This window comes from Vulpes lagopus, chromosome 17 (assembly GCF_018345385.1).
Source record: "Vulpes lagopus strain Blue_001 chromosome 17, ASM1834538v1, whole genome shotgun sequence".
Classification (NCBI taxonomy): domain Eukaryota; kingdom Metazoa; phylum Chordata; class Mammalia; order Carnivora; family Canidae; genus Vulpes; species Vulpes lagopus.
The window spans coordinates 22,762,443-22,785,605 of NC_054840.1; the positions used below are offsets into that span (position 1 = coordinate 22,762,443).

General features: G+C 40.1%; 2 protein-coding genes and 4 non-coding genes across 7 annotated transcripts; 1 reads left to right on the forward strand and 5 right to left on the reverse strand.

The window, feature by feature from the left end:
* The first annotated feature begins 47 nt into the window (after window positions 1-47).
* Window positions 48-16,231, forward strand: RFC4 (replication factor C subunit 4). Its single transcript, XM_041731837.1, has 11 exons — window positions 48-250; window positions 2,416-2,555; window positions 4,090-4,168; window positions 8,022-8,101; window positions 10,299-10,418; window positions 13,058-13,201; window positions 13,400-13,520; window positions 14,173-14,298; window positions 15,725-15,805; window positions 15,881-15,997; window positions 16,082-16,231. The coding sequence occupies exons 2-11, from the start codon at window positions 2,428-2,430 to the stop codon at window positions 16,175-16,177; spliced, it is 1,092 nt and encodes a 363-aa protein (XP_041587771.1). The 5' UTR covers window positions 48-250; window positions 2,416-2,427; the 3' UTR covers window positions 16,178-16,231.
* Window positions 16,226-22,474, reverse strand: EIF4A2 (eukaryotic translation initiation factor 4A2). 2 transcript variants are annotated; one of them, XM_041731834.1, is made up of 11 exons: window positions 22,359-22,474; window positions 21,470-21,515; window positions 21,252-21,384; window positions 20,827-20,966; window positions 19,866-20,034; window positions 19,654-19,763; window positions 19,324-19,467; window positions 18,884-19,021; window positions 18,545-18,634; window positions 18,242-18,321; window positions 16,226-17,013 (listed from the first exon to the last, which is right to left on the reverse strand). In XM_041731834.1, exons 1-11 carry the CDS (start codon window positions 22,385-22,387, stop codon window positions 16,869-16,871), a joined length of 1,224 nt encoding a protein of 407 aa, XP_041587768.1. In that variant the 5' UTR covers window positions 22,388-22,474; the 3' UTR covers window positions 16,226-16,868. The 2 variants fall into 2 exon arrangements, with proteins under 2 accessions (XP_041587768.1, XP_041587769.1); XM_041731835.1 differs by lacking the exon at window positions 16,226-17,013 and adding an exon at window positions 17,043-17,828.
* LOC121477653 lies at window positions 18,377-18,518 on the reverse strand. Its single transcript, XR_005984319.1, has one exon. It is a non-coding gene; the product is annotated as a small nucleolar RNA SNORA4 (small nucleolar RNA).
* LOC121477648 lies at window positions 18,698-18,829 on the reverse strand. The gene has a single exon (XR_005984316.1). It is a non-coding gene; the product is annotated as a small nucleolar RNA SNORA63 (small nucleolar RNA).
* LOC121477660 lies at window positions 19,104-19,279 on the reverse strand. The gene has a single exon (XR_005984326.1). It is a non-coding gene; the product is annotated as a small nucleolar RNA SNORA81 (small nucleolar RNA).
* LOC121477666 lies at window positions 21,068-21,137 on the reverse strand. The gene has a single exon (XR_005984330.1). It is a non-coding gene; the product is annotated as a small nucleolar RNA SNORD2 (small nucleolar RNA).
* Window positions 22,475-23,163: the final 689 nt, after the last annotated feature.

Sequence of the window (23,163 nt, forward strand, 5' to 3'; positions counted from 1 at the left end):
GCCGGAAGTGACGCGCTGCGTGCCCGCGTAGTCCCGCCCCGCGTCCGGTGGCGGGAACCGGGGCCGCGGTGCTGACGGCGGGGACGGCAAGTGCCGCTCCGTGTGGCGGCTCGGGGTTTCCCAGGCCTGATGCTCTCGTCCCGGCGAACGGAGCGAGGACCCTGCGACCGGAAGCCCCAGGGACGAGCCGGCCGCGTGCACCCTCCGGAGCCGAGCGGCTGAAGGGCCCAGGCCGTGCCGGGGACAACAGGTGACCGGCCCGGGGGGGTTGCGAGGGTGGCCTTCCCCCGCCTTCCCCCCGCGCTCACCCGTTTGCGAAACGGTAGCCGAGAGCCGCATCTTTCGGAGCCCTGCTTCGGGCTGTCGGAGCGTGCAGTAGTCACTGCCCCCGGGGCCGGGACGGAGTACCCGGCAGCGTCGAGAAGCTTGGCTGCTTACGGTGGTTAAGCCGTCTGCTGTCGGAGGACCAGATGTGTGTCTGCAGGAGGATGCTTTCCCTGGGGGCCCTTTCTTTTTAAAAAAAAAAAAAAAAGTAAACTGAGGTCTAAGTCCAGTTGACATTCAGTATTAGCTTCAGGGGCACAACAGTGATGAGACGTTTTGCAGGCATTGCAGTTACCGACCGCATCTCCTAGCGCGCGTTGCCTCCCAGGACTTACCTAGTAACTGTCAGTCTGTACTTAATCGCCTCCCCTCTTTGGCCCCCTTCCCTTCTGATGCTCTGTGTATCTGAGTCTAGGTTTTCATTTGTTTTGTTTTGGTTTTTGTTTTTTAGATTCCACACGTAAGTGAAATCATGCAGTATTTGTCTTTGTGACCGGCCTGTCTCAGTTAGTATAATACTGGCAAGGTCCACCCACGTTGCCACAAGTGGCAAGGTTTTATTCTTCCTTAGGGCTGAGTAACATTGCATGTGCGTATCACATCTTTATCCAGCCATCCATTGATGAACAAACTTAGATCGTTTCCGTGTCTTGGCTGTTGTAAATAGTGCTGCATTGAGCATAGGGGTGCATATATCTTTTTTGAGTTACTGATCTTTTTTTTTTTTTTTTCGTATGGATACCCAGTAGTGGAATTGCTGGATCATATGGTAACTCTTGTTTCTAATATTTTGAGGAAATTCTTTCATAGTGTGTGCACCAATTTACATTCCCACCAACAGTACATGAGGGCTTTCACAATTCTATTTCTTTTATTTATTTATTTATTTATTTAATTAACTACCTTATGGAATAGGCCTTAGCTCCTTTTACAGAAGGGGAAGCCAAGCCTCATAAATGGTAATTCAGCCCCCAGATACTATGGAGCATCTGTCATGTACCAGTTATTGCTCTAGGCCCTGGGGAAAAGCAGTGAAGAAAGTAGTATTGCCAGTAATGCTGGGGAATTTCAGGCAAGCTACTGATGCTTTTCTTTTTTCTTTTTTCTTTTTTTTTTAAGATTTTAGTTATTTATTCATGAGAGACACAGAGAGAGAGAGAGAGAGAGAGAGAGAGAGGCAGAGAGAGAAGCAGGCTCCATGCAGGGACCCCAATGCAGGACTCGATCCCAGAACTCCAGGATCATGCCCCTGAGCTGAAGGCAGGCGCTAAACCGCTGAGCCACCCAGGGGTACTCTGCTGATGGTTTTCTATACCTAAAACAGCCTTCTGCTGCCTGGAAGAAAGTTTGCCTGAATGTTAATAGTAGTTATTTTCTGGCTGAGATTTTTTTAAGGTTTTATTTATTTATTCATTCATAAGAGAGAGAGAGAGAGAGAGAGAGACAGGCAGAGGGAGAAGCAGGCTCCATGCAGGGAGCCCGATGTGGGACTCGATGCTGGGACTCCAGGATCATGCCCTGGGCCGAAGGCAGGCGCTCAACCACTGAGCCACCCAGGCATACCAAGCTTTTTCCATTTTAACAACATAGTCCTCACCCCAACCCTCCTACAAAACAGCTTCTGAAGGCAATCATTGGTTCTGCCAGCAAAAGCCCTTGAGTGGAGCTCTAGGCCCAAGAAAACAAATGGAAGTTCTCATTTGTGGTCCCAGCACTCCTCATTGATAAGTGCATTTCAGGGCCTGAGCTAGAGCTAGGCCCATGACTGGACTGAATGAGACTGCAGAAGCCCATGCAGTTTGGCCATTAATGACAAACTTGTCAAAAACTCTTAAAAATGTTTCAGTCATTAGATTTAGCTTTGATCTATAACTCTCACTATAGAGTCTAGTAAGTTCCTTAAGCACTTTGGCCTCTTATATGGTCCCTCTAGTTCTCAGTAGAGTACATTTAGAGGATGCTAGGTTATGCTACCTTTATATGGTAGGTAATTGTTGGAATATTTTGCACAAGGTTAAATGTGCTTTCTTGCTGTTCTTTTTTGTAATGATTTCAGAAGAGCTTTTCCTTTTCTGTCTTATATCTGGTCAGGGTGAAGTAACCATGCAGGCTTTTCTAAAAGGCACATCTGTCAGTACTAAACCACCACTGAAGGATCGAGGAATAGCTGCCACAGCTGGAAGCAGTGGAGAGAACAAGAAAACCAAACCTGTTCCATGGGTGGAAAAATAGTAAGAATGCTTGTATTTTTCTTGACATAGTCAATAAATTACTTCTCTAAGCAGTTTTAGTCACTTTTTTGTTGATGTTATTGCTACTTAAGAAGGAGATGATTTGCTTGGTGTAGATGTGCTTGAAAATCATCCAAATATGTAAGCCCTAGAGCCTTGCAACTGAAGGTGCCATCAAATGATCTAGTGTAATTACTTTATAGATGAACTAAGGACTTTTTGTAACTCGGGTCTGTGGTTTTAGAGATTGATACACAACAAGAGAAAACAATTGCTAGAAGGTAGTCCTAAGCTCTTGGTCAGGAGTTCTCCTTAAATCCAAATAATCTCTTCCACCTTCCATTACGGACAGGGGGAAATAATTGAGTTTTTTGTTCATACATTTTTGGCAAAAACAACACTTGAAGTGGCTCTTAAATTTCAATCAGCTAAGTCATATTATGACAATAGTTGTAACTCCTGGTGTAGCCTCGATTATTATTAAAAGTGTGCGGATTACTTATAGATCATGTAAGACCCTCATGTTTTGTTTGGCACCAACAACGGTTTTTAAAGTGGGAAATTTCACATAAAAGCCTAGATTTTTAAATAAAATTATGCAGAGGGGAAAAAAATCTATAGATGTTCAGCTTTTCAAGAGATTAAGCAGAACTAGATACAAATTATCATTTGACAGTGGTTAAATGGACCTGAGTGCTGCTTCTCATTCTGGAGAGGTCATACGTCCTTCTGTTTTCTCTTGCCTTATACTGTGCCTTATTTACTCTTGTTTTCTTCCTGGCCCCTACAGGTATTTGAACATGAAACCCTAGTTTATAACTTAACGTTGGTTTCCCTAGAAAACATTTTCTGTCATAAAATTCCTATTTGGCATTTACCTGATTAATTTGAAATGTATAAATCAAAGAAGAGCTTTCAGCTAGCTAATTAAGCACAATGCCTAACCTTGGGGTTAGGAGTATAACTTTGTCCAGCTTCTTTTAAAATCATCAATTAATGATGCAGGATGAAAATTATATGTTGTTATACTTCATTTTGGTTGAATTTGTTATTTAGCCCTCAATCAAGTGACTAGCTAGGAATTTTTTGTGGAGTTAGGTGATGGAGGAAATTGGTATTAACTAACTATATTGACCAAAATAATTTCCTCTCCTGAGGAAAGAGTTCTCTCTTTTTAGCTTAAGTGCATGATCTTATGATCTTGTCAAAATATATTACTTTCTAAGCAAGTGTTCACTTTAAATTTTTAACCAGTGGTGTAATAAAATCTTTTTGCTTAATTTTTCTAAGTATTATAGATACAAACAGTGCATCTATAAAGGGAAAAGTAACTTCACTCTTTCAGTATGTATCTGCTTAAGGTAAATACAAATGGGGTTTCCACCTACTTCTAATAATGAAAGTTTCCTATTTTATTGCCAGGATATGAGAATTATCATTGGTATTTTAGCTAAAGGAACACTTAAGACATTTCTGTGGCTACTGTAATATACTAAATAATCTCTCTGGTTTTTTTTTTTTTTTTTTTTCCCAGTCGCCCAAAATGTGTGGACGAAGTTGCTTTCCAGGAAGAAGTGGTTGCAGTGCTGAAAAAGTCTTTAGAGGGAGCTGATGTGAGTAGCAGATGATGTTTCATGTCATTGGGAGATTCAAGATTTCATTTATTCATCCTTTTCCTTCCTTTTATAATCACCTGCCCCCCTTAAATAGTAGCTGTATGTACAGTAGGCAGTAGGCCCTTGATAATTATTTGTATAATGGATGATGAGTTCAACAAATATTTATTAAGCATCTCCTGTTCTATCTTGGCATTGTTACACGGTACTTAAGTAGAAACCATTGAACAAGACATACTGGGTCCCTTTTCTTGTGGCTTTTTTTTTTTTTTTTTTTTGTGGGGAGAGATAGAGAATAAATGTGTAAGCCAAATAAGCAAGAGAATTATAGATAATATGTGCTGTAAAGAAGAGTCTGAGACTCTTTAAAAGTATAATTGCTTACCTAATGTTAGAATTTGGTTTGAACTACAATACAAAAAATGAGTCCATGAAAAAAAAAAACAAAAAACAAAAAATGAGTATTTAATTCTGCCTATAACATTGTGTCTCCTGCTGTCATATATGGGATAAAAAAATTCTTGAATGACTTGCACTTTTGATGATTCAGAGACAAGATAGCCCCATTAGAAGAATTAGCAGTTTAAAATTCTATATGATGAAGTGTTGTAAGAGCTTAGTGAAAGAAGGAGAAAAGTTGCAGATAAAAGTGGGATGTGGTGTTTTCCTTTATTTCCAAGTAAGATTTGCCTCCTTCCTCTCAAACTGGTTACTTTGAATTAGAGGTTCTTTTGGCTTTTGCTGCCATTCTCTTCCCAGAATTACACTATAATAGTATATATTTTGAAAGAAGTTATATTTATCAAACTATTAAAAATCTTTGCCAGTTTTTGTTTTGATTTGATCCAAATACCTTTACCTTTTAATTTTATAGTATACAATTTTAATTGTATAGTAATAATTACATAGATTGTAGGACAAGATAAATTTTGATTGGTAGTATTCTCATTCCTTGAGGCAAATGTAGTGGGATTATGACCCAGTTCTTGACTTTCTGCCATTTATCTTAGAAGACTGAATTAAGAACTTACTTCTTTAAAACTCTTATTTAATATTTTGTTTCTTTTCAGGCTAAGTTCTATGAAACTTAAAGATGAAGTAATTTTAAATTCCACAGAGTAAAGAAAAAGAATTCATTCCTTCATTTACTTTAGTGTATGTGCTGCCAAAACTGAGTACTCACTCCATCATTTACATTAAAGTATTATAGGTTTTACAATAGATGATCATCAGAAATCAATTTTAAGAACTAATATTCTACATGTAGTTGTTGAATACACTGTATATATATATACTATAATATATATATAATTGTAAGTTATAGTAATTTTACCATGTTTTAAAAAATTCAAGTTACTTTATGTAATAGTTACATAGATTAATTGTTACAAATATTGAGGTATGCACGAATCAAAATAATAGTTAAAGATGAAGCCTAGGAATGCTTTTTATACTCAAACTGACAAGCCCATAGCCACTGGAGGGAAGGAAATAATAAAGATTAGAGTAGAAAAAATGAAATAGAGACTAAGGGGAAAAAAAAAAAACAATATAAAAGATCAGTGAAGCCAACACCTGGTTCTTTGAAAAGATAAAATTGATAGACCTTTACCCAGACTTCTCAAGAAAAAGAGAGGACTCAAAATCAGAAATGAAGGAGGAGAAATAGCAAATGACACTACAGAAAAACAAAGAATTGTAAGAGAATATTATGGAAAAATACATACTAACAAATTGCACAACCTAGAAGAAATGGATAAATCCCTAGAAACATAGAATCTTCCAAAACTGAATTGGGAAGAAATAGAAAATTTGAGTAGACTGATTACTAGTCATGAAATTGGTAATCAAAAATCTCCCAGCAGACAAAAGTCCAGGACCAGATGGCTTCATTTGAATTCAGCTAAACATTTAAAGACGTTAAATACCTATTCTTCTCAAACTATCCCAAAAATAGAAAGAGGAAGGAAAACTTCCAACTTCGTTCTGTGAGGCCAACATTACCTTGATACCAAAACCAGTCAAAAAGCTTAGGAGTTTTTTGGTGTTTGTTTTTAAGTAGTGAAACTCATAACTTGTATCTTAAGCTATGTGCTACCAATGTAATCATCTTCAATTAATATATTTATACATTGGTTTATTTACTGGACACATGTTGAGCACTGTGCAGGATGCTGAGAATACAGATGTGAATAGAGCACGTAAGATTCTTGACCTTAAGCTTTCGGTAATAGTGAAGTAGACAGGTATTTTACAATTAAACCAAATCACTAAATAAATAACAATAGTTGCAAATTACTGTATATAAATAAATAAGTGCAAGTTGAAGTAAGTGCAACAAAGACAGACTAACAGAGGAGTTCTGTTTTATTTATTATTTTTTTAAGATTTTATTTATTTATTCATGAGAGACCTAGAGAGAGAGAGGCATAGACACAGGCAGAGGGAGAAGCAGGCTCCATGTAGGGAGCCTGACATGGGACTCGGTCCCGGGACCCCAGGATCACGCCCTGGGCCAAAGGCAGGCGCTAAACTGCTGAGCCTCCCAGGGATCCCCGAGGAGTTCTATTTTAGATTGGGTGGTCATGGAAGGCTTCTGACTTGTGATGTAGTAGAAGTTGACTAACCAGGAAAAAAGCAGTCAGACCCTAGCTCGTGAGGGACAAGATAAGGTCATACAGTGCTTGGTTGTTAGGTTTCATTGTAAATTGGAGCCTGGAAAGTGAGAGAGTTGGTGAGCAGATCATGGACATCCATGGCCGTACAGGTTGGTTTTTGTTTGGTTTTGTTTTTCTAGGTGGAGTATGAAGCCAGTGAATAGTTTCAAGTAGCAAGCAGAGTGGCAGCTGATTTGGGTGAAGAATGGATAGGAAGGTCAAGGGTTAGGCGAGAATGGAAGCAAATAAACCGTGCTGCCTAGTTTCCTATGTACAGTGATTTCTGTACGTGAAAGGACATACTAAAGAGTGCGGTTTTATGACAGCTCATGGAATTTAGTACATTTATCAGTCTACCACAGATTAGTTGTATGCTTGATAGGAGCCAAGCTAGTGAGATTTAAAATATAAAAGAAGAACTAGTGATTTAGCCTTACCCCTTCTTCTAATTAATTCTCCAGATGTATGTGGGCATCCCTACAGGGTATATAATCATGGCATATAGTATTGCCTGGCACCTAATAAATGCTCTTTTTCCCCGCCCCTGTTCTTGGAACATCAGCTCATCCAGAGCCTTGATAAGTACTTTTCATTCTTTTTTTCCTTGGTATTAGCCAAATTAAAGTTCTTTGGTCTGTTTCCCCTTTGAAGCAATGGACATCTTTTTAAAATATCAAATCTTGCCCAATCTTGAGCCGAAAGGTGGGATAGGAATTCACAGAAGCCCAAGATTCCCTTCAAAAGAAAGGTTTTGAGGTGCCTGGCTGGCTTGGTCAGTGGAGTGGTGCACTCTTGATCTCTGGGTTGTGATTTCAAGCCCCATGTTTGGTGTAGAGATTACATAAAAAATAAAATCTTTTAAAAGAAAAAAAGGTAAAAAAAAAAAAAGAAAAAAAGGTTTCTGATTCCTGCTTTGAAAACTTCACCTAAATATATTTTGTATAGAACAATCATAAATATTGATTCAACTTAGATATCAGAAAAGACATTTGGGGGGAGGGAGTACAGAATTATGTGAAAAAGCAGGATTTACAACTGCTAACAGTGTGATACTTGTTATATTAAGAAATATTGTATTCAGATATGTGCCCTGTTAGGGAAGCTGTTGCACTGTTCTATACACATTTTCAACCATCATTTCATCTATTTGTACCAGAATATAATTTTTAAAAAATAAACTTTAACTTCCACAGCTCCCTAATCTCTTGTTTTATGGGCCACCTGGAACTGGAAAAACATCTACTATTTTGGCAGCGGCTAGGGAACTCTTTGGGTAAGTTGAAACATCTCTCTCTCTCTCTTTTTTTTTTTTTATAAACTTGACACCAAAAATCTCTGCCTTTCTTTATCTAAGAATTTGTATTTGGTCTCTGTAAGGTTATTGTTTCTGTATTTTTTTATTTATTTAGTGGGCCCATTTCCAGTTCCTCCCCTTCAGTAAATAAGCTTGCTTACATCTTTTATAATCTTCATTCTGAACCTTATTCAAACGTTTGAATATACTACAACAATAGGAAGCCTCAAGATTTTTTCATCACTTTAACTTTTCCATTTTGATTTTGGAGCCCAGAGGACCCATCCTATTTTTAGTCATGCCAATACTTTCATTGCTCTCTAAATGGTTGTGTTCACATGTATGTCTTTGTGTGATAGGATCTGCTATGTCTCATGATACTGACTGATACCACCCCTTCTAGAGTTTTTTCTTGCTCTGGCCTTTCCAGACCCTGCCTCTGGAGTGGCTAGGCAAGCTGCTAGCCCTCAAGTATCTTGAGTGTGAGCAAAGTATGTAGTTGTTGCCCCAGTAGAACTCCAGGTACACCAGAAAATCTATGTGAGCCATTTTCTTAGTTTCTTCCCCCAGGATTGATTGTCTTGGCTTAGCCAACCATTGTAAAGGAGCCTTTTAACTAGAGTTAAAAGATACATATCAGCCTGGGTATGTATGATATCCCTAAAACATGCACTGACATAGAGAAGTCTGTCTTGATCTTCTTGGCCTTTTTGCTAAGATCAAGTGTACCAAAGGCTATCTTGAATTTATCCAGAACTTTTATATCAGGCATATAGCAAAAGGTACATCTGAAATCCTACATGTGAAAATAGGTTCCTCTAAAACCATCAAATATGTGCAGATAATTAGTTCTATTGAAATGTAAAGGAAGAAAAAGAGGGAAGGTGCTGTGAACCTAATATTTTATTTTATTTAACAGCAATTTTTATTTCTCAAAAAAATTATAAAAGAGGTTTTTTTTTTTTTAATTATTCCACAACTCAGATCCAATCTAAACCAGCCTTAGCAATGTAGTCATAATGAAACTTAGGTAGTTTGTTGTTAGTTTTTTCAGAGTAGGTCAGTCCAAATTATATAATTTTTTAAATATCCTGTTAAAAATAACATTTGTTCTTATAGAACTAAAAGAATTTAATTATGAATTCTGCATTTCATAATATATGTCATTTTAAAATAGAAAATATATGCACAGAGCTTATGGATGTTTGTGCCCATAAAAAAAATGCTTAGGATATCATGCTGTTTAAAAAAAAAAAAAAAAAAAAAAAAAAAAAAAAAAAAAGGATATCATGCTGTTTAGGAAAACTAAAGACAGGGCAGCCCCAGTGGCGCAGCAGTTTAGTGCCGCCTGCAGCCCAGGGTGTGATCCTGGAGACCCGGGATCAAGTCCCACGTCAGGCTCCCTGTATGGAGCCTGCTTCTCCCTCTGCCTGTGTCTCTGCCTCTCTCTCTCTCTGTCTCTCATAAATAAATAAATAAAATCTTTAAAAAAAAAAGGAAAACTAAAGACAAAACTAAGTCCCAACTCTTGTTTTTTTAATTAAAAAATATATTTATGTATAGTAAAATAGGAGGAAGTTTTCAAAACAGTGTCTTGGAAGGGCGTGACACACAAACAGTGTCATCTTCTTTTGATTTCTCAGTGACCCTATGGTGAGCTATTTTTAATAGTTTTTTTTTTTTACTCAAAAAAAAAAAAAACAAACATTTTTTTTGTTTGTTTGTTTTGATCCAGTATTAGTCCCTAGCAAGCTACCTTATAGAAATAATTGAAAATATGCTATATTGCAGCATTATTTAAAATTGTATTAAAACTATCTAAATACCTAACAATAGAAGAATATTAAATGAATGATGGTATGCTTATTGTATAGAATGTCATATAAGTTATTAAAATGTTATTTACAGTGGTTCTTATAACATGGCAAGATGTTTATGATATAATTCTAACTAAATTTAAAATTTTACGAATTATGTATCATTTGTTTTTTAAACTACATGAAAAAAACTGCATGTCTCTGCAATATAAAAAATATGAAAGTGATCGCATGCCTTCTATCTAGTGTTTACTAGGTGGGTTTTAAAGTACTACAGAATGTGTGTGGTTAAAATGTGGTTTAAATTCAATTATTTTACATGCTTTATGATGTTTCATATTTGTTTCATTTTGACATAGGCCTGAACTTTTTCGATTAAGAGTTCTTGAGTTAAATGCATCTGATGAACGTGGAATACAAGTAGTTAGAGAAAAAGTGAAGAATTTTGCTCAATTAACTGTGTCAGGAAGTCGTTCAGAGTAAGTAAAGCTCACTTTTCCTTTTTCATACCATGTCATTGCATTTATTTAAAATACATGTTTCAGGGATTCCTGGGTGGCTCAGCGGTTTAGCACCTGCCTTCGGCCCAGGATGTAATCCTAGAGTCCCCAGATCGAGTCCCACATCGGGCTTCCTGCATGGACCTGCTTCTCCCTCTGCCTATGTCTCTGCCTCTCTCTCTCTGTGTGTCTCTCATGAATAAATAAATAAAATCTTAAAAAAAAAAAAAGAAACATATTTCTGCCAAATGTCCCAACTCCTTTTTCATGTTAGATCATATTTCTTTTTAAGATTTTTTTTTTTAATGTAATCTCACATAGGGCTCCCATTTACAACCTCAGGATTAAGAACTGCATGCTCTACTGACTGAGCTAGCCAGGTGCCCCTTTATCTAAATTATTTAAACCCAGAAATGACCTTTCCATTATAGTAACTAATTTTAAATTGTTGAGCTGTCAAGGGTTTTTGACTGATGTTATGTCTAAGGAGTATTTATTTAGTAATCAAATTTGGTAGTTTGGTGGTATACTGCTAGTGAAAAATCCTGATATTTGTTAATTATGTTACTTAAAAAATCTTCTGCCAGTTTAAGCTTCAGTATATATTTCCTGTATTTCCTAATACATATTTCCATTTAAGTTATTGTCCATACTGGAACACTTTTAGAATAAAAGATGAGGTATTATTAATAATTTAAATAGGACTGCCCTGAGTTAAACAGAGATGTTTAATCAGCTACTCATAATCTTTAGGTGGCAGAGTTCTAACATTAAAGTTTTGGAACCTGGCATATATTTAATTCATATCAGAGCACACTTTTAAGAATTTATAGGAAGTGAATGACTGATTTTTGAGATCTACCTTGGATTGACAATGCATATAAATCCTCTATTTGGGGGCCCCTGGGTGGCCCAGTGGTTGAGAGTCTCCTGCCTTTGGCTCAGGTCATGATCCTGTGGTCCTGGGATCAAGTCCCACATCAGGCTCCCCGTAGGGAGCCTACTTCTCCCTCTGCCTATGTCTCTGCTTCTCTCTGTGTCTCTCATGAATGGTTAAATAAATAATCTAAAAAAATAAAAATAAATAAAAATAAATAAATCCTGTATTTGATAAGGGACTCAGACCAAGAATATATAAAGAACTCCTACTGGGATGCCTGGGTGGCTCAGTGGTTGAGCATCTGCCTTCGGCTCAGGGTATGTTCCTGGAGTCTTGGGATCGAGTCCCACATTGGGCTCCCCACAGAGAGTCTGCTTCTCCTTCTGCCTATGTCTCTGCCTCTTCTCTGTGTCTCTCATAAATAAATACAATCTTTTTAAAAAAATGAACTACATTTTAATAGTCAAGAGAAAACCCAATATAAAAGGAAAGGAACTGAGTAGACCTTACACCACAGAAGATAGTCACCCTTTATCCATGGTTTCAGTTTCCATAGTTTCAGTTGCCTGTACTCAGCTGAAGTCCAGAGCAAATGACCCACCTTCTGATGTTATCATCAGGAGGTCATTAGTAGCCTGACATCATAGCACCTATGTCATACCTCACTTCACCTCATCATGCAGGCATCCTGGCATCTCACATCACAAGAAGAGGGAGTACAGTTCAATAAACTATTCTGAGACCACAGTCATGTAACTTGTATTACATATATCATTAAAATTGTTTCATTATTACTGTTAATGATGCTATTGTTGTTAATCTCTTACTGTGCTGGATTTATAAATTGAACTTTTTAATAGGTATGTGTGTATAGGAGAAATATGTTATGTATATTTATATGCTGTTCGGTATTATCCAGGGCTTCAGACATCTCCTGGGGTCTTGGAATGCATTCCTTGTGGATAAGAGGGACTACTATACAAAAGGCCTGCAAGGGCATGAAAATATGCTCATCAACATCATTAGCCATAGAGAAATGCAAATCAAAACCATGATGAGATACCACTTTACACATACTAGGATGGCTCTTAGCAAAAAGACAACATACTGGCAAGAATGTGGAGAAATTAGAACTCTTCTACTTTGTACAGACATTTTGAAAATAAATTGGCAGGACCTCTAAAAGTTAAACATAGGGAATTACTAGACAACCCAGCAATTCCAACCTTAAGTCCGAGGTATATACCACGAGAAATGAAAACAGGTCTATTCAAAAGATGTTCAAAAAAAATTTTTTTTTCAAAAGTGTTCTTAAGAATATTAGTCACAGTAGTCAAAACATGAAAACAACCCAAACAGCCATCAGCCTATGAATGAATGAATGAATGAATGAATGAATGAATGAATGAATGAAAGAAATGTGGTATATCTCTTTGCCATATTTAGCAGTAAAAACAGAATGGAGTAGTGATGTCCTGCAACATGGATGAACCTTGAAAGGATGCTGAGTGAAAGAAGCCAATCACAAAAGACAGTGTATGACTGCATTTACATGAAATGTGCAGGGTAGGCAGCCGTGTGGAGACAGAAGGGAGAGATTCATGACTGCCTACAGCTGGGAGACTCGGGAAGCGTCACTCCTAGAGGGCCTGGGATTTCTTTTTGGGATCATAAGAATGTTCTAAAATTAGACTTTGGTGATAATACATGAATTATAAGTCCTGTTTCTCTGTATCAGTGGGAAGCCGTGTCCTCCTTTTAAGATTGTGATTTTGGATGAGGCAGATTCTATGACCTCAGCTGCTCAGGCAGCTTTGCGGCGGACCATGGAGAAGGAGTCTAAAACCACCCGTTTCTGTCTCATCTGCAACTACGTCAGCCGGTATGTACGTTGCCCTGAAGGTGCATGTGGGGCAGCCTCATGTTGATGACCCCAGTTAGGGAGAGAAAAAAAATGTCAATGTTTCAAGGCTATGGTAATTTCTTTTCCATCAGATCTTGATTTATTCTTGATAAAAAGGAGTTCTTTGGGGGAAAATCATCTTCAGACGCTGACTTTTTTTCCCCCAATATTTTACAGAATAATTGAACCTCTGACGTCTAGATGTTCTAAGTTCCGATTCAAACCACTGTCAGATAAAATTCAACAGCAGCGATTACTAGACATTGCCGATAAAGAACATGTCAAAGTTAGCAATGAGGTAATTACTAAGTATTACAAATACTGCAGTTACAAATGCCTTTGATGAACTCATAAGAGGTATTAAAAACAAACATACTGCTTTAATTTCTTACACCTTCAGGCAAAGTTAAGCTAAAAGAGCAACAGTTGGAATATGTAGGATTTATAGGTTCAACCTTCTTGTTACTCTTAGAAGTTTATTATCAATATTTCACAGAGCCAGAACTACGACAGATTTCCTACACATGATACATACTCTGCAGTAACAAATCTCTGCATAATAAGATTTTTTAGTGTCCTAGCTAATATATCACTTGAACAAATTTGGTGGTGAAATTTTGGTATAGAAAGAGGATATGTAGGCCTTATTCATTATAACAATTTAATCATAATTTAAATATTTTTATATATTCAAGAAAATAGAATTATAGAACATTTTTCTCTGCAAATTTCTTCCAAAGGCAAGAGATCTCTAGCCTTCCCTTATATTGATGCTATCTCTGTGAATTTTTCCATTTTAGGACTGACAACATTCCCTTAAAACTGAAAATGAATTTTTTCTCCCACTAACTCTGGGCCAAAACATAGTGTTTTTTCACTTTTATTAAAATCAAGAAGTCTTCATTGGCCATCCATCACGGGTAAAAAAAGAATTTTTTTTTTCTTTTCAGGGAATAGCTTATCTTGTTAAAGTGTCAGAAGGAGATTTAAGAAAAGCCATTACATTTCTTCAAAGTGCTACTCGATTAACGGGTGGAAAGGAGATCACAGAGAAGGTGATCACAGACATTGCTGGGGTAAGGGCACTAAATATTCTAAAAATTTTTAGTGGGCTTGTGGCTCTTAGAAAATTTTTATTGACAAGATGTATGCAGAATGTTTATTATGTGCTGGTTTAATCCATTCAGGCAGCTTTAACAAAGTACCATAGGCTTCAGTGGTTTATAAACAAATTTCACAGTTCCAGAGGCTGGGCAGTCTAAGATCTGAATCTTGAGGGGCATATTTGGTCTATAGTATGTGCCAAGTAGTATGCTAAAAACAGTCTAATAAAGGAATAACCTGGAACCATCAAGAACACTTCAGGGATATGGGAGTTAAGAGAAATTTAATGTTGGGCTCCCTGCGTGGAGCCTGCTTCTCCCTCTGCCTCTTTTGATAAAAAAAAAAATCTTTAAAAAAAATTAATATCCCTGTTCTTACAGATATATTTTGACGAAGGGTCATATATAAAGGGAGCAATATTCCACTTAGAGAAATAATGCCAGAGTTCATCTCTACTACTAGTAGGATCACTACTACTACTTTTAAACCTTGTTTGTTTTTTAAGATTTTATTTATCCATGAGACACAGAGAGGCAGAGACACAGGCAGAGGGAAAAAACAGGCTCCATGCAGGGGCCCGATGTGGGACTCTGATCTTGGGTCTTCAGGATCACGTCCTGGGCTGAAGGCAGCTGCCTTTAGCAGCTGCTAAGCCACTGATCCACCCAGGCATCATGACTAGCTACTAGTAGATCATGCGATTCCTTTTTTTTTTTTTCTTTTTTAAGATTTTTTTTTTTTTAAGATTTTATTTATTCATGAGAGACACAGGCAGAGGGAGAAGCAGGCTCCATGCAGGGAGCCCGACGTGGGATTTGATCCCGGGGCTCCAGGATCATGCCCTGGGCCAAAGGCAGGTGCTAAACCACTGAGAGCCACCCAGGGATTTCCAAAGATATTTTTCATACCATGATGAAATCTATAGCATTTGTCCCCTTTAATTTTGGGGGAATTACGGGCTTTCTAAAAGCAGTCTCATATTAGCGGTATCTTAGGAAAGGAGGCACCTTCCCTTAAATTCCCTCTTTAAACCGGTTGACTTTAACCGCTTTAGAGGAAATAGAACCACTTGGGTACCAGCTACCCAGAATTTTTAGCTGTTCTCCCACTGACCAGATCAGCTATTCTTGTTCCATCATGCACCCAAACCAGAAACTATTAGAAGCAAAGAAAAGATCACCCTGGTTACAGAATAGTGACTGATCTAATTTAAAGATGGTCCTAGGCAGGGTAGGTTAGCTTTCTTGAGCTCATGATAGAGGAGAGTGTAAGGCTCTCCCCCAAGTTCTCTTCCTTTGCTTTTCCAAGGGTGTGTCAATTTAGTGTTACAGGAACAGCTTTACACAGTGAACTCTACCCAGGCCGGAGATAAAGGCTTATCTTTAAACAACTTTCTAGGTAATACCAGCTGAGACCATTGATGGAATATTTGCTGCATGTCAGAGTGGCTCTTTTGACAAACTGGAAGCTGTGGTAAAAGTAAGTCACTTTACTGCTCACTTCCAGGTAAGGGAAAACTTAAATGATCACACCAAATACAACTTTCTGTTACAGGACTTAATAGATGAGGGTCATGCAGCAACTCAGCTTGTAAGTCAATTTCATGATGTGGTTGTAGAGAATGATAATCTTTCTGATAAACAGAAATCCATCATCACAGAAAAACTTGCTGTAAGTAGGCATTTTTGCACATTTCAGCAAAATGTTTAATAGAACTTCAAGGGCAAGTTTTACTAACTTCTGGTTTTCTTGTAGGAAGCAGATAAATGCTTAGCAGATGGTGCCGATGAACATCTACAACTGATCAGCCTTTGTGCTACAGTGATGCAGCAGTTAACACAGAATTGTTAAAATTTTGTAGGATACTTGGCTTTTTTAAATAAAAATCACCAAAGCACCTTTAAAGTGAATATACAATTTATTTAACATTCAAACTTCATTAAGACATGTGCAATATGGCAATTTTACTGGGGGTTTAACCCTATCTAAGATATGATTGCTTGCTGGGGCTTAGCAACAGGGTCCAGTTCACACTTAGCACTAATTAAATACTTTATTGAATAAATACAATACCAAACAAAATGCATTCAAATGCTTTCTAAAAAAAAAATCAATTTTAAAGGCCTTCCTATTCAGGCTAGTGACAAACACAATAAAGGCAGATATGCTAGTTTAACATAATTGGCTGATTTTATACAGCACTTATATCTTTTAGTCCACAAGTATATTATTAAATGATAGAGAACATCTAATACAACCATTTCTACAGAACTAGGAAATAAATTTCTAAGAAAGAAAGATTTTACAGACCCCATCTTTTACACCCAACCCCAACAGTCTAACTCTAAAGAGGATAAAGCCAATGCCTTTCCTCACAAGAGCTCACGACTAAAGTCGCTTTGCTATCAAAATCTGTATTTCTGATCCGTTATGAGCATTGAGACAAGATTCAAATATTCCCAAAGAAAGAAGCACAATGCACGTTGTGATCGCCTATTCAGCAACAGCGAGCACTGCATTCAAAACTATCTCATCCCAGGAATTAAATAAGGTCAGCCACATTCATTGGCATTTCCTCCACTGTAGTATTGTAGAAAGTCTCAATGTCACGAAGAATCCTCTTGTCTTCTTCAGTAACAAAGTTTATAGCCACACCTTTCCTCCCAAATCGACCCCCTCTGCCAATTCTGTGTAGAGAAAGAAACATAGCAATTAGAATGTTACTTCTCCAATAGGAACTACTGAACATGATGATCCACTTGTTAACCATCAGCTGCTGTTTACTTAATAAGGTTACAGTTCGTGCTTCTAATTGGAGCGCACTAGCTGCTAATCAATATCTAGAGAAAAAAATCTTCCTTTGCAGTTAGTGCCAAAAGGATTCAAGGCTTGTCTGGCTGCAAAATGAGATTTTATCCGGTGTCTTGAGCATTACTTTTAAAGCAGATGACAGTATTGTGTTTGGGGTAGTGAAATTAAAGCCCATACCAAAGTGGGCCAGCCAAGAGCAGAGGTCAGCCTGGGACAGATGTAAACACCAGGGATAAAACAAGAAGAACAGTTATGTAATCCATTTCGACGCACATCTGGAACTGTAAACTGTAAATACAAATGCTGCAAGGTTAACTATCGTCTAAAACTTACAACTTTTTCCAGTGGGAAAACAAGTATTTGGTATGGTAACCCAAACTTATCACTGCTTTTTTGCTCAGTTGTACACGTTGTATAACTCAAATTACTCAAACGTGTTTACCTCCAAAACAGCTTTCTACCTTCCTCATGGAAACCAGACAACACAAACCACCTAATAAAACTAACATACAAAATGCCTTGGCTGGAGCAACTTAAAAATATCAAATAATCATGACAAAAGAAAAACAAATATAAATACCGACTCGCTCTTTATTCAAACAGTGTGCTGTTTCGCTTATGATTCCACGTCCTAAATTACGTCAACGCCGTTTCTGAGCGCCATCTCGTCATCAACTGCTGCTATCGACTCCTGTATTTTTTAAAAAGTCTTTTTTTACATCATATAACAAAGTACAGTTCAATTTACTTAGGGATAAAGCCACTATAACTAAACCAGGGACTGCTCAAATTGCTACCAGACAACACCAAGAAAATCCCAACTACAATCACCAAGAAAGCACATGGACACAAGATCACTAAAAACTCAAAAATAAACTAAGACCAACAAATCTAAACAACCTGATCCAGTTTCGGCAACATTTACGACTGTTTTCCCACTGCAGATGACCAATCTTCCCAAATACAGATTTAGTTGATATCTTAACCAACTTACTACGTCTTTACTTCCCTGATAATGAAGTTGCCTTTCAAACAAATCAGTCTGTAGAAAAGCCACACATGAATTTATTTTACTGATATAGTAACAAGTTGCCACCTACTCACCTGTGAATATAGTTTTCACGATTGGTAGGTAGATCATAGTTTATAACCAATGACACTTGTTGCACATCAATCCCACGAGCCTGCAATACAATGGTATGACGTTCAAATTCTAATTTAAACTGTACACAGCTACATAATGTAGGCCACAAGATAGTAGTGAACTATACGTTAAATGATATAGCCCACTGTGGAGTGTGGTCTTTTCTTTAATCTCCCAAACAGCCCAATCTGGTAAAGGTTATTAAAAAACCTTCCCCCCAAAACAAACTTTTGGTAGATTAAAAAGATCAGTAAGAGACTTACCAACAAGTCAGTAGTGATCAAAACACGGCTTGACCCTGATCGGAATTCCCTCATGATAACATCTCTTTCCTTCTGGTCCATGTCACCATGCTGCAAATTAACAAACCTTAATTCAAGAATCACCAGTCAAATCAATTATTTAATTTTACTGACATGTATGAGACCAAGCGTCCCTGGCTGCCACGGGGGTATAGCAGACAGGTATAGTTAAGAAACAGCTTTATTTTGAGCAGGGGGAACGACAACACAGCACTTAACAGCTATATTGTAGTCTAAATCCTGCTTTAATGGGGGGGGGGGGGGGAGGAGTATAATTATCACTACTAGGACACCTCTTACCAGGGCAGAAACTGTGAAGTCCCTGGCATGCATTTTCTCAGTGAGCCAGTCCACCTTGCGCCTTGTATTGAGAAAAATAACAGCCTGAGTAATCGTCAGTGTCTCGTACAAGTCACAAAGAGTATCCAACTTCCATTCCTACAATTTTTCAAAGTTAACAGTCATTAAAATCTAGTCTCCAATTCATGTTCATTAGAATTCATTGTTAGGCCATTCTAAAACATATTGCACCAAATCTTAAGACAAAGGACACTGGACATTAAGAAAGAGGTCCACCCCAGTCTCTACAATCTAGTGCAGTTACTCTTCTTCTTGTGTGTACTCTGCTAGCATTATTACAAAAACTAAGGCAATCCTAGTTTCTGCAATTTTAGCACAGTGCTTATACAAGAAGGTTAAGAAATAAAAAACCACAATTTAATAGTAAATAGACAAATTACCTCTCTTTCAACATTAATATAAAACTGTTTGATTCCTTCAAGGGTCAATTCTTCCTTCTTCACCAGAATTCGAATTGGATCTCTCATGAATTTTTTGGTCACTTCCAACACATCAGTTGGCATTGTGGCAGAAAGCAACACAACCTTAAAAAGACAATGATTATATTGTCACACAAATAGCCAACTTTCACAATAAAACTATAACCAAGTGTCATAGTTATGTGCCAATAGCTTTCAGAAGGGAGCAGGACAAAGACTTCAGTTGTACTTTAACTTCCATTAAACCTAAGCCCCCAGCTACTATATGAAAGAGTAAAAACGAAAGCTCACCTGAATACTCGTATTTAATTTTTGGAAAATCTCATAGATTTGATCCTTAAACCCTCGGCTCAACATTTCATCTGCTTCATCCAAAACAAACATTTTGATCCATTTTGGAGCTGATCAAGAAAGCCAAACATACTATCAGCTCTAAATCCACAGGGATACTATTTAAACTTTTAATTTAAAATAAACTATACTCCAGAGACAGCAATACTTACAAAGATATCTTCTGTTTAACATATCAAATACTCTCCCTGGTGTACCAACAACAATGTGTGGTGCTTCAGCCTGCAGTTTTTGCATTTCATTCCGAACATTGGTTCCACCAATGCAGGCATGACAAGTTGCTCCCATATAGTCTCCAAGTGCCAGAATTACCTTTTGGATCTAAAAGCCAAAACCCTTTATTATTACACAGCAGAATTACAGGCTGTGACTAAACTTCCAAAGCATAACAGCAAATATCTGGTCTGCAAATAGCTTCTATGCATGCACAGCACTTAACTACTTCCAAGCTTAAAATGCAGACTGATCTAACTGCTTCATGACAAAAGTCCCTTAACGTGTCTTCCTTGTGTCTTGTCAAACTTGGGATCCTGTTACCCCAGACACCATCTAAGTTAATTGAATGATTTTAGTTACAACATTTCCTACATTGCTTTTCATTGTGTAGGAAGGTGTAAATAGTGGAACAAACTCTGTAAGCGCATCTAGGGACAACTTGTTGGTAACTTTAGTCTTTCCCAAAGTACTGGAACTTATGTCCTTTTGACCTTAATAAAACCTACTTTTATTAGCAAGGTTTTACTTCAAAGCCAATATAGCAGTGAGCTTTGAAAACATAGCATGCAACAGATGCATCACAAACTACTGAGACAGTCAAATAACATGTCACTGCAGTTTTCATGTTGCACAACTGCATTCAAACTTAAAAATGGGAACAGATGTAGTCCACCCTGAAAACACTTTGGTTTCTCAAATCTGTTACACAACCCTGCAAACCATACCTGCACACCCAGTTCCTATTTTTAACTCAACAAAAACTCCCTGCATGCATGGACAATTAGGAGGGCTCCTATCGATAGGACCAATTTATACTAAGTTTTAAATTCTTCACAGTTGTGAAACCTGAAACCTATGCAACACGCAAGCAGTTTTTTTGAACTACACTATCAATACCTGTTGAGCCAGTTCTCTGGTGGGGGCCAATACTAGTGCTTGGGTCTCCTTGAACTCAATCTCCAACTGTTGCAGGATGGAAATAGCAAATGTGGCTGTCTTGCCAGTACCTGACTGAGCTTGAGCAATCACATCATACCCTAAAAAAAGTAGGATACATATTTACCGATCCCACATCAAACCGCCACTTCTAGTTCACACCATGTATTCCGTTTGGAACATTAATTATGCCCAAATAATCAAGTGATCAGCAATGAGTATTCTCTTCAATTTCAGGTCAGTCCCGAAAGATGATTGCCATCATTTCACTTTAAGGAATACAAACAGGTGCTAGTCCCCCAGAAGTTACTTTCCCTTTTATGGTCCAGGTCAGTTACGTAGAACAGTTAATGCGTTTTTCAAAAAGGGCTAGCTAGCTCGTTTACCTTTAATACAAGGAATAATAGCTCTCTGTTGAATAGCTGAAGGCTTCTCAAAACCGTAAGCATAGATGCCCCGAAGAAGAGACTCCTTTAAATTCATATCGTCAAAGTTATCAACAATCTCATTCCAGTTGCTCTGCAAATCACATACAAAAAGACGACTAAGTCGGATGAACACGCTCACCTTGCCCACGTTTCAGAATCCAACACAGGGGTCTTACCTCGATGACACCATCGGGGTCCATTCCCTCTGGGCCTCCATGTTCTCTGCCGACAAGAACACCGCAGTTAGAGAACGTCCCTCTCCCCAGCCCTCTTACCTGCACGGCCCGGGGCAGGGCCTAGGCTAGGCCGGCCACTCTCCCCGCACGTGCGCACCACCCGCGCCTGCAGTCAGGGAAGCCGGCGGCGCAGCGCACGTCACGTTCCGTGCGCGCCTGCCCCAAGGCCGACCACAGGGGACGCCCAGGAAAGGCCCACGGCCGCCGGCCCTTCCCCCAGCCCGAGCGCCAGGCGCTCCCGTCTCGGCGGCAGCCGGTCTCGCGAGAGCTCCACGCGCTGAGCTCCGCCCCTTACACTGCGCAAGCCGCGGTGATTGACGCGGGCCGCGGCCTGGCGAGAGCGGTGCCAACGGTTCGCGGGGACCCGGTTGCCGGCGCGGCCCCATCCGCCCGCAAGGCCGCGGCCAGCGAGCGGGCGGGCGCCGCCGTCCCCTCCCCCCGCCCGCCTAAAGCCGAGCCTGCAACTCGCGCCTTCCGCCGCCGGTAGAGCTCCCCCCCCCCGGTACACTGTGTCGACTGCGGACTGCGCCACCGCTCAACTAAAACGTGCGCCGGCGGGCAGGGGACGCGTCCGGGATTCCAAAGCGTCTTCGGGCGGGGAGGGGAGGGGGGAAATAAAGCCCCTCCAGCCGCTCCGTTTTTGTACCCCCGTCTCCCCGCAGGCCAGGCCCTACCCATCATGGAAGCTTCTCGAAGGGCAGAGAGGCGCTAAACCTCTAGGAAACGCCCGAGAACCCGCAGCCCAGGCTCCTCGCCGCCCACCAGCACCTCCGCCGGCGTCGCACGACGCCCCCGCGACAGCCCGGCACCGCGGCAGCGCCATCCATACCTGCTATAGTCCGCGGAGCCACCAGACATGATCCGAAGAGCCACTCAGCGCCCGACTGGAAAGACAGCGGCGCCGCGCCACCCGTTTTTTATAGGCTCGCGGCCGGAACCCGTTTTCCTGCGGAGGAATTTTCTCGTCGCTCTGCGGTCGCCCACCAAATTGTGATCCTGGGGGTCCTTACCTCGGAGGATAGCCCAAGGAGGTGGGTGGGAAAATCCAAATTTGGTGATTTCTCGGTATTACGGGGCCGCGGGACATGCCGGGGCCGCGGGGGGAGGCTGGGACTCTTTGCCTCGCGGCGGAAGAATATTGCAGCAAGCGGTGGCCAAACCGCGCTCCCGGCCCGCCCCGCTCCTACGGGGTTTCCGCGGCCCCGAAGCAGAGGCGGCCGGGGGAGCCGAGCGGCCGGGAGGCGGAAGCCCGGGGCGGCTGCGTGCGGGCGGCGGGGCGAGCTTGCGGTGCGGCGCCCGGGAGCGGCGGCGGCGGCGGGGGCGCGGCCTCGCGCTGCACCGGGGGACCTGCGGCTGCCCCGCCGGCTCCCACCGCGGCTTAATTCTCCGGGGAAGAGCCGCCTGGCCTTCGGCTGGGCGCTTAACACCCATCCAGATCCTAAAAGCGTGAAAACTTCCTGCTCGGGAAAATGTCGGCCACCGAGCAGGTCCCCGAAGCCTGGTGCCCCCGGTGCACCGCAGGGCATTGTGCCAAGCGAGGCAAAAACGTGCAGTGTCCTCTGCAGGGGTCCCCGCGGCAGCCGACGCTGCTCTCCCGTCGCCCCCGGTCTCCTCTCGCTCGCTCTTAGAAAATA

What these genes read in the sequence shown, in the direction of transcription:
- EIF4A2 (XM_041731834.1), bottom strand. Translation starts at nt 22,387, where the DNA reads ATGTCTGGTGGCTCCGCGGACTATAGCAG. An exon ending in AATTAAATACGAGTATTCAG is followed by an intron (nt 19,468 to 19,653) that starts GTGAGCTTTCGT and finishes TGTCTTTTTAAG; the next exon opens with GTTGTGTTGCTTTCTGCCAC. An exon ending in ATATTAATGTTGAAAGAGAG is followed by an intron (nt 19,022 to 19,323) that starts GTAATTTGTCTA and finishes GAAAAATTGTAG; the next exon opens with GAATGGAAGTTGGATACTCT.
- RFC4 (XM_041731837.1), top strand. Translation starts at nt 2,428, where the DNA reads ATGCAGGCTTTTCTAAAAGGCACATCTGTCAGTACTAAACCACCACTG. An exon ending in GCGGCTAGGGAACTCTTTGG is followed by an intron (nt 8,102 to 10,298) that starts GTAAGTTGAAAC and finishes ATTTTGACATAG; the next exon opens with GCCTGAACTTTTTCGATTAA. An exon ending in ATGTCAAAGTTAGCAATGAG is followed by an intron (nt 13,521 to 14,172) that starts GTAATTACTAAG and finishes TTTTCTTTTCAG; the next exon opens with GGAATAGCTTATCTTGTTAA.